This window comes from Oncorhynchus masou, chromosome 1 (assembly GCF_036934945.1).
Source record: "Oncorhynchus masou masou isolate Uvic2021 chromosome 1, UVic_Omas_1.1, whole genome shotgun sequence".
Classification (NCBI taxonomy): Eukaryota; Metazoa; Chordata; class Actinopteri; order Salmoniformes; family Salmonidae; genus Oncorhynchus; species Oncorhynchus masou.
The window spans coordinates 6,609,059-6,625,115 of record NC_088212.1 but is presented as its reverse complement, the minus strand read 5'-3'; the positions used below and the strand labels follow the sequence as shown (position 1 = coordinate 6,625,115).

The 16,057-nt window shown below is 49.3% G+C and overlaps 1 protein-coding gene across 1 annotated transcript in view; it reads right to left on the bottom strand.

Annotated features, from left to right (window-relative positions):
• Positions 1-4,252: 4,252 nt before the first annotated feature.
• Positions 4,253-16,057, bottom strand: part of LOC135506014 (anthrax toxin receptor 2-like) — a 142,286-nt gene continuing 130,481 nt past the window's right edge. The window contains exons 14-15 of the mRNA XM_064925388.1: positions 12,855-12,966; positions 4,253-4,992 (exon numbers count right to left, since the gene is read on the bottom strand). Of these exons, the coding sequence (XP_064781460.1) occupies positions 4,253-4,992; positions 12,855-12,966 (852 nt within the window). The remainder of the gene's footprint in view (positions 4,993-12,854; positions 12,967-16,057) is intronic.

Sequence of the window (16,057 nt, the reverse complement as noted above, 5' to 3'; positions counted from 1 at the left end):
GGTCCGGAAGATACGACGTAGACAGCAGGTACCTTCAGCTGTTTCCTGCCCCACCTCCCGTCCTGCCTGCTCTCCCTCCCCCCCCCCAACCCCACCTCCCCCTGGTTTCAGTCAGTCAGAGTAAAGTGCACATCATTGCCAGCTAAGAGCTCTGGGTAACTCTGGGCACCGTCCCTGGTCGTCCCAGAGAAACACCAGTGGTTCTGGTGTGGCCTCGCAGACAGGAGCAGAAAGGCACAGATGGCACTAATGGAGGAGAGGAATCCAACCGGGGGAACGGGACTGAGCCACACCGCATCGGCCAAATAGCTCTAGTGGTTATGTGTCTGTCTGTATGTATGTCTCTACGCTCAGCCCAACCCAACCCGGCTCCCAGCTCTACCAAGGTTAATTCCAATCCACAGCACTCCAGCATAAAGAATTTAGAATGATGAAATAATCATAAGAGGACAGGAGGAGAGGACAGGAGGAGTGGAGGAGGTAGAGAAAGGGGGGATCTGACTGGAAGTATGCCAAGAGGATCAGATGGAGCTTGGATGGTAGGATAGCTAGCGACTAGTGACGTACTGGAGCCTTGTCCAATTCACAAACAACAGGGATTGATTCCCAACATGCCGCTCAGCAGGAAACTGTCTCTGCTTGTAATTGAGTGACAGAGGACTTTGTGTTCAAATACAGAGCTGCACCACACAAATAGAACATGTTGGGAAGAACTATTGGATATAAAATCAACGGCAACATACCAACATTACGACTTTCCCGAGGCGGATCCTTTGTTCGGACCTCCACCCTGGAAGATCTAATCCCAGAGGCCCAAAACAACGCGGTCGCCGCAGGAGAGACCGACGGAGCGGCCTACTGGTCAGATTCAGAAGGCGAGCACACCACCCACCGCTTCCGAGCATATTACTCGCCAATGTCCATTCTCTAGACAACAAGGTGGACGAAATTAGGGCACGAGTTGCCTTCCAGAGAGGGATTGTAACACTCTATGTTTCACGGAAACATGGCTCACTCGGGAAATGTTGTCAGTACAGCCACCCAGTTTCCCGAGGCTGCATTTATTGTAGCTGGGGATTTTAACAAAGCTAATCTGAGAACTGGGCTTCCTAAATTCGATCAGCATTTTGAATGCGCGACGCGGGCTGGTAGCATTCTGGACCATTGCTACTCTAACTTCCGCGATGCATACAAAGCACTCCCCCGCCCTCCCTTCGGCAAATCTGACCACGACTCAATTGTGTTACTCCCAGCCTACAGACAGAAACTAAAACAGGAAATGCCCGTGCTCAGGTCTATCCAACGCTGGTCTGACCAATCCTATTCCACGGTTCAAGATTGCTTCGATCACGTGGACTGGGATATGTTCCTGGTAGACATTGATGTATACGCTGACTCGGGGCATGAGTTTTTTAGCAAGTGCATCAGTGATTTTGTACCCACTGTGTCTATTAAAACCTTCCCTAACCAGAAACCGTGGATTGATGGCAGCATTCGCTCAAAACTGAAAGCACGAACCACTGCTTTTAATTATGGAAAGGTGACTGGAAACATGACCGAATACAAACAGTGTAGCTATTCCCTCCGCAAGGCAATCAAACAAGCAAAGCGTCAGTATAGAGACAAAGTAGAGTCACAATTCAACGGCTCAGACACGAGACGTATGTGGCAGGGTCTACAGTCAATCACGGACTACAAAATGAAAACCAGCCTGTCGCGGACACGGACTTCTTGCTCCCAGACAAAATAAACAACTTCTTTGCTCGCTTTGAGGACAATACAGTGCAACTGACACGGCCCGCTACTAAAGCCTGTGGGCTCTCCTTCACCGTGGCCAACGTGAGTAAAACATTTAAATATGTTAACTCTCGCAAGGCTGCCGAACCAGATGTCATTCCCAGCAACGTCCTCAGAGCATGCGCAGACCAGCTGACTGGTGTGTTTACGGACATATTCAATCAATCCCTATTCCAATTTGCTGTTCCCACATGCATTGAGATGGCCAACATTGTTTCTGTTCTCAAGAAAGCTAAGGTAACTGAGCTAAACGACTACCGCCCCATAGCACTCACTTCTGTCATCATGAAGTGCTTTCAGAGACTAGTCAAGGATCATATCACCTCCACCCTACCTGACACCCTAGACCCACTCCAATTTGCTTACCGCCCCAACAGGTCCACAGACGACGTAATCGCCATCACACTGCACACTGCCCTAAACCATCTGGACAAGAGGAATACCTATGTAAGAATTCTGTTCATTGACTACAGCTCAGCAATTTAACACCATAGTACCCTTCAAACCCTCATTAACTCTGTGTCTCGACTCTGCCCTGTGCAACTGGGTCCTGGACTTTCTGACGGGCTGCCCCCAGGTGGTGAGGGTAGGAAACAACACTTCCACTTCGCTGATCCTCAACACTGGGGCCCCACAAGTGTGCGTTCTGAGCCCTCTCCTGTACTCCCTGTTCACCCACGACTGCGTGGCCATGCACGCCTCCAACTCAATCATCAAGTTTGCAGACTACAGTGGTAGTAGTGTCATCTAACCTCAGGAGGCTGGAGAAATTTAGCTTGTCACCTAAAACACTCACCAACTTTTACAGATGCACATTTGAGAGCATCCTGCCGGGTTGTATTACCGCCTGGTACGGCAACTCCTCCGCCCACAACCACAAGGCTCTCCAGAGGGTAGTGCAGTCTGCACAACGCATCACCGGGGGCAAACTACCTGCCCTCCAGGACACCTACACCACCCGATGTCACAGGAAGTTCAAAAAGATCATCAAAGACAACAACCACCCGAGCCACTGCCTGTTCACCCCGCTATCATCCAGAAGGCGAGGTCAGTACAGGTGCATCAAAACTGGGACCGAGAGACTGAAAAACAGCTTATATCTCAAGGCCATCAGACTGTTAAACAGCCATCCCTAACATAGAGTGTCTGCTGCCAACATACAGACTCAAATCTCTGGCCAATTTAATAGATGTAATAAATGGATTTAATAAAGGTATCACTAGTCACTTTAAATAAAATCACTTTAATAATGTCTACATGTCCTACATTACTCTTCTCATATGTATATACTGTACTCTAAACCATCTACTGCATCTTGCCTATGCCACACTGCCATCACTCATTCATATATTTATATGTACATATTCTTACTCATCCCTTTACATGTGTGTGTATAAGGTAGTTGTTGTGTATTTGGTAGATTACTTGTTAGATATTACTGCACTGTCGGAACTAGAAGCACAAGCATTTCGCTACACTCGCATTAACATCTGCTAACCACGTGTATGACCAGAGACATAATTACATAATTACACTGTATGACCAGAGACATAATTACACTGAGGGACTGACCCTAACCCAGAAAGATCAGAGACATAGATACACTGAGACACTGACCCTAACCCAGATAGACCAGAGACATAATTACACTGAGAGACTGACCCTAACCCAGATAGACCAGAGACATAATTACACTGAGAGACTGACCCTAACACAGATAGACCAGAGACATGTTACACTGAGAGGCTGACCCTAACCCAGATAGACCAGAGACATGTTACACTGAGAGACTGACCCTAACCCAGATAGACCAGATACATAATTACACTGAGAGACTGACCCTAACCCAGAAAGATCAGAGACATAGATACACTGAGACACTGACCCTAAACTAACCCAGTAAGACCATAGACATGTTACACTGAGAGGCTGACCCTAACCCAGATAGACGAGAGACACAATTACACTGAGAGACTGACCCTAACCCAGATAGACCAGAGACATAATTACACTGAGAGACTGACCCTAACCCAGATAGACGAGAGACATAATTACACTGAGACACTGACCCTAACCCAGATAGACCAGAGACATAATTACACTGAGAGACTGACCCTAACCCAGATAGACGAGAGACATAATTACACTGAGAGGCTGACCCTAACCCAATCCAGATAGACTAGACATGTTCCCAGTGTTCCCTCCACCAGCGAGCCAGTGTTCCCTCCACCAGCGAGCCAGTGTTCCCTCCACCAGCGAGCCAGTGTTCCCTCCACCAGCGAGCCAGTGTTCCCTCCACCAGCGAGCCAGTGTTCCCTCCACCAGCGAGCCAGTGTTCCCTCCACCAGCGAGCCAGTGTGTCCTCCACCAGCGAGCCAGTGTTCCTCCACCAGCGAGCCAGTTTTCCCTCCACCAGCGAGCCAGTATTCCCTCCACCAGCGAGCCAGTGTTCCCTTCACCAGCGAGCCAGTGTTCCTCCACCAGCGAGCCAGTGTCCTCCACCAGCGAGCCAGTGTTTCCTCCACCAGCGAGCCAGTGTTCCCTCCACCAGCGAGCCAGTGTTCCCTCCACCAGCGAGCCAGTGTTCCCTCCACCAGCGAGCCAGTATTCCCTCCACCAGCGAGCCAATGTTCTTCCAGTGGTCCAGAATTTGGGGACACATCTGTTCTGAAATGAGGGGCGAGGACAGCGTTCGTTCAGTGGTGCCGGCAGGATTGGGGTCACATCCGTTCTGAGCTGGACTGGGGTCACATTGGTTCTGAGCTGGATTGGGGTCACATTGGTTCTGAGCTGGATTGGGGTCACATTGGTTCTGAGCTGGATTGGGGTCACATTGGTTCTGAGCTGGATTGGGGTCACATTGGTTCTGAGCTGGATTGGCGTTACATTGGTTCTGAGCTGGATTGGAGTCACATTGATTCTGAGCTGGATTGGGGTCACATTGGTTCTGAGCTGGATTGGGGTCACATTGGTTCTGAGCGCGATTGGCGTCACATTGGTTCTGAGCTGGATTGGGGTCACATTGGTTCTGAGCTGGATTGGGGTCACGTTGGTTCTGAGCTGGCCTGGGGTCACATTGGTTCTGAGCTGGATTGGGGTCACATTGGTTCTGAGCTGTATTGGGGTCACGTTGGTTCTGAGCTGGATTGGGGTCACGTTGGTTCTGAGCTGGATCGGGGTCACGTTGGTTCTGAGCTGATGGGGAGAGGAAAGGTGACACACTGCGACAGGACAGGAGGCCCTGTAATTGCATTGAGCAGTCAGGTGGTGACACTGTGTGTGTGTGTGTGTGTGCGTGTGTGTGTTTCACAGACTGTTACCGTTCTACATCGCGGGGGGCACGTGCCAGGGCGGCTGCCCTCCCTCCGTCACCCCATGATGAGGCTAATGCAGGGAGAAATGTCTCCGGAACATAGCCCAAAACACAGGTCAAAGGGTATAGGAAAGGAAGAGGCACCGTAGCCTCAACAAGTGGTATCTTGCCTATGCTGCTCTGTACCATCACTCATTCATATATCCTTATGTACATATTCTTTATCCCCTTACACTGTGTATAAAACAGTAGATTAGGAATTGTTAGTTAGATTACTTGTTGGTTATTACTGCATTGTCGGAACTAGAAGCACAAGCATTTCGCTACACTCGCATTAACATCTGCTAACCATGTGTATGTGACAAATAAAACTTGATTTGAACAAACAGACCTTTCTTTAGACAAACATATATATTTAGTGCTGATGTGAAACTCACTAACAATGAGGTGTCTCTGTTTTGACTACTATGTCAAATCAAATTCAGACCTTTATTTAACTGGGCAAGTCAGTTAAGAACTAATTCTTATTTTCAATGACGGCCTTGGAACAGTGGGTTAAACTGCCTTGTTCAGGGGCAGAATGACAGATTTGTACCTTGTCAACTCGGGGGTTTGAACTTTCAACCTTCTGGTTACTAGTCCAACGCTCTAACCACTAGGCTACCCTTCCACCTCTACACTCTAACCACTAGGTTACCATGCCGCCTCTACACTCTAACCACTAGGATACCCTGCTGCCTCAACACTCTAACCACTAGGCTACCTTTCCGCCTCTACACTCTAACCACTCGGCTACCCTGCCTCCTCTACACTCAAACCACTAGGCTACCCTGACGCATCTACACTCTAACTACTAGGCTACCCTGCCGCCTCTACACTCTAACCACTAGGCTACCCTGCCGCCTCTACACTCTAACCACTAGGATACCCTGCCACCTCTACACTCTAACCACTAGGATACCCTGCCGCCTCTACACTCTAACCACTAGGCTACCCTGCCGCCTCTACACTCTAACCACTAGGCTACCCTGCCGCCTCTAAACTCTACCCACTAGGCTACCCTGCCGCCCCTACACTCTAACCACTAGGCTACCCTGCCGTCCCTGAAAGGCCAGAACCTAGGAAGAATGTAATGTGATATTAATCATGTTAATTTTGGATGGTTTTTAATGTTTTATGAGCAATCATGTTATGTTCCCCCATTCTGTTAATGGTTTAGTCCATGATTGGTCAAATTTAAATATGTTTTCCTCAATTCAGAAATGCATGGGAACATCTCTCAAGTTTAAAACAAAGCCTCTATCATTGATACTGTAAACATCCTAAATTTCTAATGAAGAGAAATTTATAAATATCGCAGGTAAATAAAAGAAACACATTTTTCCAAAATTTATTTTTGAATAATTCCACAGCTAATGATGTGCCAGAAAACATGTTGTCCAACAGATCCTGTTGTCATGACAACAATTAGACAAAAGGTCAAAGGAAAGAAGCGATGTGGTTAATTAATTAATTAATTAGTTAATCAACAGACTCAACGGAGATGATCGTTTAATGCCTCAGGATTAATACACACACTGTGTTGTAGACTCAACATGTCAAATACCACTGTGTTAAACATGAAGCTTGAAATGTGGAATTCAAGATTGTGTGTGTTCCTGAACCTGTGTGTGTGTGTGTGTGTGTGCATCTGTGTGTGTGTTCCTGCACCTGTGTGTGTTCCTGTCTGTGTGTGTGTGTGTGTGTGTGTGTGTGTGTGTGTGTGTGTGTGTTCCTGCACCTGTGTGTGTGTGTGTTCCTGCATCTGTGTGTGTGTTCCTGCACCTGTGTGTGTGTGTGTGTGTGTGTGTGTGTGTGTTCCTGCACCTGTGTGTGTGTGTGTTCCTGCACCTGTGTGTGTGTGTGTGTTCCTTCACCTGTGTGTGTGTGTGTGTGTGTTCCTAGACCTGTGTGTGTGTGTGTTCCTGCACCTGTGTGTGTGTGTGTTCCTGCACCTGTGTGTGTGTGTGTGTTCACCTGTGTGTGTGTGTGTGTGTGTGTAGACCTGTGTGTGTGTGTGTTCCTGCACCTGTGTGTGTGTGTGTTCCTGCACCTGTGTGTGTGTGTGTGTTCCTGTGTGTGTGTGTGTGTGTTCCTGCACCTGTGTGTGTGTGTGTGTGCACCTGTGTGTGTGTGTTCCTGCACCTGTGTGTGTGTGTGTGTTCCTGCACCTGTGTGTGTGTGTGTTCCTGCACCTGTGTGTGTGTTCCTTCACCTGTGTGTGTGTGTGTGTGTGTTCCTAGACCTGTGTGTGTGTGTGTTCCTGCACCTGTGTGTGTGTGTGTGTTCCTGCACCTGTGTGTGTGTGTGTGTGTGTGTGTGTGTGTGTGTGTGTGTGTGTGTGTGTGTGTGTGTGTGTGTGTGTGTGTGTGTGTGTGTGTGTGTGTGTGTGTGTGTGTGTGTGTGTGTGTTCCTCTACACAGTCCGTGTCTACCCAGTTCAGGTCATATTAATAACCCACATCTCACAGTTGGATTGCAGAAACAACAGCTTCCCCTTTAACCTAGTGTATACGGCCTGCAGCCTGCAGCTGGTTGTATCATGCTGTTATGAAGGACCTTCAGAAAGTCCACCTACCCCTTGACTCATTCCACCTTGTGTTGTGCTGCTGCCTATATTTATATTAGAACAGGGCAGCACGGCTGGCCCCCAGAACAGGGCAGCACGGCTGGAACCTCAGAACAGGGCAGCACGGCTGGAACCTCAGAACAGGGCAGCACGGCTGGACACTCAGAACAGGGCAGCACGGCTGGACCCTCAGAACAGGGCAGCACGGCTGGACCCTCAGAACAGGGCAGCACGGCTGGACCCTCAGAACAGGGCAGCACGGCTGGACCCCAGAACAGGGCAGCACGGCTGGACCCTCAGAACAGGGCAGCACGGCTGGACCCTCAGAACAGGGCAGCACGGCTGGCCCCCAGAACAGGGCAGCACGGCTGGACCCTCAGAACAGGGCAGCACGGCTGGAACCTCAGAACAGGGCAGCACGGCTGGACCCTCAGAACAGGGCAGCACGGCTGGACCCTCAGAACAGGGCAGCACGGCTGGACCCTCAGAACAGGGCAGCACGGCTGGACCCTCAGAACAGGGCAGCACGGCTGGAACCTCAGAACAGGGCAGCACGGCTGGACCCTCAGAACAGGGCAGAATGGCTGGACCCTCAGAACAGGGCAGCACGGCCGACCCTCAGAACAGGGCAGCATGGCCGACCCTCAGAACAGGGCAGCACGGCTGGACTCTCAGAACAGGGCAGCACGGCTGGACCCCAGAACAGGGCAGCACGGCTGGCCCCCAGAACAGGGCAGCACGGCTGGACCCTCAGAACAGGGCAGCACGGCTGGACTCTCAGAACAGGGCAGCACGGCCGACCCTCAGAACAGGGCAGCACGGCTGGAACCTCAGAACAGGGCAGCACGGCTGGACCCTCAGAACAGGGCAGCACGGCTGGCCCCCAGAACAGGGCAGCACGGCTGGACCCCAGAACAGGGCAGCACGGCTGGCCCCCAGAACAGGGCAGCACGGCTGGACCCTCAGAACAGGGCAGCACGGCTGGACCCCAGAACAGGGCAGCACGGCTGGCCCCCAGAACAGGGCAGCACGGCTGGACCCTCAGAACAGGGCAGCACGGCTGGACCCTCAGAACAGGGCAGCACGGCTGGACCCACAGAACAGGGCAGCACGGCTGGACCCTCAGAACAGGGCAGCACGGCTGACCCTTGGATGTACACAGAGAGCTAATATTAATAATATGCATGTCAATCTCTCCTGGCTCAAAGTGGAGGAGAGATTGACTTCATCACTACCTGTCTTTGTGAGAGGTATTGACATGGTGAATGCACCAAGCTGTCTGTTTAAACAATGAGCACACAGCTCAGACACCCATGCATAACACACAAGACATGCCACCAGAGGTCTCTTCACAGTCCCCAAGTCCAGAACAGACTATGGGAGGCAGTACTACATAGAGCCGTGACTACATGGAACTCTATTCCACAGTACTACATAGAGCCATGACCACATGGAACTCTATTCCACAGTACTACATAGAGCCATGACTACATGGAAATCTATTCCACAGTACTACATAGAGCCATGACTACCTGGAACTCTATTCCACAGTACTACATAGAGCCACGACTACATGGAACTCTATTCCACAGTACTACATAGAGCCGTGACTACCTGGAACTCTATTCCACAGTACTACATAGAGCCACGACTACATGGAACTCTATTCCACAGTACTACATAGAGCCATGACTACATGGAACTCTATTCCACAGTACTACATAGAGCCATGACTACATGGAACTCTATTCCACAGTACTACATAGAGCCAAGACTACATGGAACTCTATTCCACAGTACTACATAGAGCCATGACCACATGGAACTCTATTCCACAGTACTACATAGAGCCATGACTACATGGAACTCTATTCCACAGTACTACATAGAGCCATGACTACATGGAACTCTATTCCACAGTACTACATAGAGCCATGACTACATGGAACTCTATTCCACAGTGCTACATAGAGCCATGACTACATGGAACTCTATTCCACAGTATTACATAGAGCCATGACTACATGGAACTCTATTCCACAGTATTACATAGAGCCGTGACTACATGGAACTCTATTCCACAGTATTACATAGAGCCATGACTACATGGAACTCTATTCCACAGTATTACATAGAGCCATGACTACATGGAACTCTATTCCACAGTACTACATAGAGCCAAGACTACATGGAACTCTATTCCACAGTACTACATAGAGCCATGACCACATGGAACTCTATTCCACAGTACTACATAGAGCCATGACTACATGGAACTCTATTCCACAGTACTACATAGAGCCATGACTACATGGAACTCTATTCCACAGTACTACATAGAGCCATGACTACATGGAACTCTATTCCACAGTACTACATAGAGCCATGACTACATGGAACTCTATTCCACAGTGCTACATAGAGCCATGACTACATGGAACTCTATTCCACAGTATTACATAGAGCCATGACTACATGGAACTCTATTCCACAGTATTACATAGAGCCGTGACTACATGGAACTCTATTCCACAGTATTACATAGAGCCATGACTACATGGAACTCTATTCCACAGTATTACATAGAGCCATGACTACATGGAACTCTATTCCACAGTACTACATAGAGCCAAGACTACATGGAACTCTATTCCACAGTACTACATAGAGCCATGACCACATGGAACTCTATTCCACAGTACTACATAGAGCCATGACTACATGGAACTCTATTCCACAGTACTACATAGAGACATGACTACATGGAACTCTATTCCACAGTACTACATAGAGACATGACTACATGGAACTCTATTCCACAGTACTACATAGAGCCATGACTTCATGGAACTCTATTCCACAGTACTACATAGAGCCATGACCACATGGAACTCTATTCCACAGTACTACATAGAGCCATGACTACATGGAACTCTATTCCACAGTGCTATATAGAGCCATGACTACATGGAACTCTATTCCACAGTATTACATAGAGCCATGACTACATGGAACTCTATTCCACAGTATTACATAGAGCCGTGACTACATGGAACTCTATTCCACAGTATTACATAGAGCCATGACTACATGGAACTCTATTCCACAGTATTACATAGAGCCGTGACTACATGGAACTCTATTCCACAGTACTACATAGAGGCATGACTACATGGAACTCTATTCTACAGTACTACATAGAGCCAAGACTACATGGAACTCTATTCCACAGCACTACATAGAGACATGACTACATGGAACTCTATTCCACAGTACTACATAGAGCCAAGACTACATGGAACTCTATTCCACAGTACTACATAGAGCCAAGACTACATGGAACTCTATTCCACAGTACTACATAGAGCCATGACTACATGGAACTCTATTCCACATCAGGTAACTGATGCAGCAGAAAAATCAGATTTAAAAACAGATAAAATACACCTTATGGAACAGTGAGGACTGTGAGGAGACACACACATAGACACAGACACATGATAACATACGCACTACACACACACACGATAACATACGCACTACACACACACGGTAACATACGCACTACACACACACACGATAACATACGCACTACACACACACACACGATAACATACGCACTACACACACACGGTAACATACGCACTACACACACACAAGATAACATACGCACTACACACACACACACGATAACATACGCACTACACACACACGGTAACATACGCACTACACACACACACGATAACATACGCACTACACACACACACACGATAACATACGCACGACACACACACGATAACATACGCACTACACACACACGATAACATACGCACTACACACACACACACACGATAACATATGCACTACACACACACAATAACATACGCACTACACACACGATAACATACGCACTACACACACACACACGATAACATACGCACTACACACACACACGGTAACATACGCACTACACACACACGGTAACATACGCACTACACACACACAAGATAACATACGCACTACACACACACACACGATAACATACGCACTACACACACACGGTAACATACGCACACACACACACACACACACACACACGATAACATACGCACGACACACACACGATAACATACGCACGACACACACACACGATAACATACGCACTACACACACACACACACACACACGATAACATACGCACTACACACACGATAACATACGCACTACACACACACACTGTAACATACGCACTACACACACACACGGTAACATACGCACTACACACACACGATAACATACGCACTACACACACACACACACACACACACACACACACACACACACACACACACACACACACACACACACACACGATAACATACGCACTACACACACACAATAACACACGGTAACATACGCACTACACACACACAATAACATACACACTACACACACACACGATAACATACGCACTACACACACACAGTAACATACGCACAACACACACACACGGTAACATACGCACTACACACACACACTGTCAGGACCCGGTTTCGAACCTGGGTCTCCGGAGTGAGAAACAGTCACTTAACCAACTGAGCCACGAATAGACAGCAGAACCCAGAAGATGAGGCAGACACAGCAGTACTTAAGACGGTGTATTTAATGAAGAAAAAATCCTAAAATAAAAATGGCAAATCCAAAAGGTGGAAGGAAAAACACAAAAAGATCTAAAAAGAAACTCACCAAAACTAAACTAAAACAAAAAAACAGAATACCACAAGACCGTTACCCGGAATCGACAAGAGCACACAGAACACTAGGGCAGGGTGCTAACATACAAACACAGAGCACAGAACTGAGGGAAACAAAGGGTTTAAATACAATCAGGGAAACGAGACACAGGTGCAAACAATAATGGGGGTCAAGGGAAAAACACAGGGACAAAAAGCACAATGGGGACATCTACTGACAAACAACTGGAACAACCCTGGCCAAATCCTGACAGAATCCCCCCTAGGAACGGCTCCTGACGTTCCTACCAGCTCTCTCAGGGTGGAGGACCTGAACTGACGAATGAGGTCAGGGTCCAGGATGTCTTTGGCAGGAACCCAGGAGCGCTCCTCAGGACCGTAGCCTTCCCAGTCCACCAGATACTGCCAGGACCGCTGCACCCGCGGAATCCAGTATCCGGTGGACGGTATAAGCCGGCTGGCCTCCAATGACACGAGGCGGAGGGGGAGGTCTGTCTGCCGGGACAAGGGGAGAAAAACAACAGGTTTTAACAAAGACACATGAAATGTGGGATTAATCTTAAGGGATCTGGGTAAGTGTAGGCGATAAGAAACTGGGTTAACTCTCCTGGCAACCTTGAAGGGACCGATGTATTTTGGGACAGCTTGCGAGACTCCACCCGTAGAGGTAAGTCTCTTGTGGAGAGCCAGACTCTCTGGCCGGGGCGCAGGGTAGGCCCGGGACGGCGACGTCTGTTGGCTTGTTGTTGATACCTCTGTGAGGAACGCATCAGATTAAGACGGGTCTTCCTCCACATAAGCCGACAGCGTCTGACGAATCTCAAGGCTGAAGGCACACTGACTTCTGCCTCCTGGTCCGGGAACAATGGAGGAGCATAGCCAAACTGACACTCGTGCGGGGACATACCAGTGGAGGAGGAGCGCAAGGTGTTGTGCGCGTATTCGGCCCAAACAATAAAGGATGACCATGTGGACGGGTTGTCACGAGTCATACATCGGAGGGTGGTTTCCAGCTCTTGATTCATCCTCTCTGTTTGGCCGTTGGACTCGGATGGTACCCTGAAGATAGACTGGCAGAAGCCCCATGAGTTGGCAGAAGGCCTTCCAAAACCTTGAGGCGAACTGGGGACCTCTGTCAGAAACCACATCTTGAGGAATGCCGAAGACTCGGAACACATGATTAATTACCAACTCAGCCGTTTCCTTGGCAGAAGGTAACTTAGTCAGAGGGACGAACCTGGCCGCCTTTGAAAACCTGTCGATTATGACTAGGATAGTAGTATTGCCATGGGATGGAGGAAGTCCAGTAATAAAGTCAATGAGATATGGGACCAGGGTCTGTGGGGAACAGGTAAAGGGTGAAGGAGTCCTTGAGGGCGGAGGTGAGAAGATTTGCCCTGGCAGCACACGGGGCAGGCATTGACGAAAGTGGCAACGTCTTCTCTTATGGTAGGCCACCAGAACTTACGCTGGATGAACTCCAAGGTGCGACCTACGCCCGGATGACAGGTGAGGCGAGAGGAGTGCCCCCACAGAAGGACCTGAGTCCTCACTGCCTTGGGGACAAACAACCGATTGGCAGGGCCTCCTTTAGGGTCCGGTTCGCTAGCTTGAGCACGTCTCACGGTATCCTCAACTTGCCACGAGATCGGAGCCACAATCTTAGCAGCAGGAAGGACAGGCATGTCCGTGTCATCTCGAATGGCAGGAGCGTAGACTCGGGACAGGGCATCCGGTTTGAGATTCTTCGACCCGGGCCGATAGGTGAGGATAAACTGGAATCGATTGAAGAAAAGAGACCATCTAGCTTGTCTAGAGTTCAATCGCTTCGCCTGCTGGATATACTCCAGATTTTTGTGGTCCGTAAGCACTTGAAACGGGTGAGAAGCCCCCTCGAGCCAGTGTCTCCATTCCTTCAATGCCATCTTAACCGCTAGGAGTTCACGATCCCCCACATCGTAGTTCCTCTCAGTCGGGGTAAGCCGGTGTGAGAAGAAAGCGCACGGATGAAGCTTCCTGTCTTCACCCCTCTGAGACAGGACAGCTCCAACACCAACCTCTGATGCGTCTACCTCCACCACAAATGGTTCATCCGTAGTCGGTAGTATCAGGATGGGAGCAGAGAGGATGCGCTGCTTGAGTCCTTGGAAGGCCGTCTCAGCTTCTCTTCCCCAAAAAAACCTTGCATTGCCACCTTTGGTTAAAGCTGAGAGAGGAGCTGCCACCAAACTGAAGTTCTTGATGAACTTGCGGTAAAAGTTTGTGAAGCCCAGGAAACGCTGAACATCCTTAACGGATTTGGGGGTGGGCCAATCCGCTACCGCCCCTACCTTCCTAGGGTCCATTTGGATTCGACCGGGTTCCACTACAAATCCCAGGAATTGTACTCGGGATGAATGGAATTCACATTTTTCCGGCTTAACGTACAGATGGCTGTCCAGGAGGCGTTTGAGTACTTGTCTGACATGCTTAGTGTGTTCTTGAAGGGAGCTCGAAAGATGAGGATGTCATCCAAGTAAACGAACACAAATATGTTAAGCATATCCCTAAGCACATCGTTTATGAGCGCTTGGAACACCGCTGGGGCGTTGGTCAGGCCGAAGGGCATCACCAAGTATTCATAGTGACCAGTAGGCGTGTTGAAAGCGGTCTTCCACTCGTCACCAGGTCTGATCCGCACAAGATGGTATGCGTTCCGCAGGTCAAGCTTAGTGAAAACAACTGCTTCCTGGAGCAGCTCGAAGGCTGTGGCCATAAGGGGTAGCGGGTAACGGTTACGGACGGTTATGTCATTGAGTCCCCGGTAGTCGATGCAAGGACGTAACCCACCGTCTTTCTTGGCCACAAAGAAAAACCCTGCTCCCGCCGGGGAGGTGGATGGACGCATGAGGCCTGCTTCCAGAGAGTCCTTGATGTAGGTATCCATAGCAGCTCGTTCGGGTGGAGATAGGGAAAAGATCCGACCCCTGGGGGGCAAGTGCCCGGAAACAGGTCGATGGGGCAATCGTAAGATCTATGGGGTGGTAGCATGGTGGCCCTCTGTTTGCTAAACACCAGTTTGAGGTCATGGTAACACTCGGGAACTCGGGTCAGGTCGATGGATTCTAAAGACTCGGGAGTAGAACTCGGGAATTCTGGAAAATACAAGTAGCTTGGCACGTAGGACCCCACTGCTTGATAGTGCCCACAGACCAGTCGATGTGAGGGTTATGGCTGTGAAGCCAGGGGTATCCAAGGACGAGAGGGAACTCGGAACAGGAGATCAAATGAAAGTTCATCAATTCCTGGTGTTGTGAAACTGAAAGTCTCAAGGAGGTAGTGACATGAGTGACAAGTCCAGATCCCAAAGGGCTTCCATCCAATGTAGTAACCCTCATGGGGTCACTTAGAGGTTCAGAGGGAACGCCATTCTCCTTCGCCCAGACACCATCCATGAAGTTACCTGCGGCTCCAGAGTCTACCAAGGCTTGAAGGTGAAGCTTGTGGTTGTCCCAGGAGAGGGTGACTGGAATGAGCAGACGGGAGTTGGACGGATGGGAGGAGGTTATGTTTCCCGCTACAGTTCCCCCGGTCTGTACGGGACAGA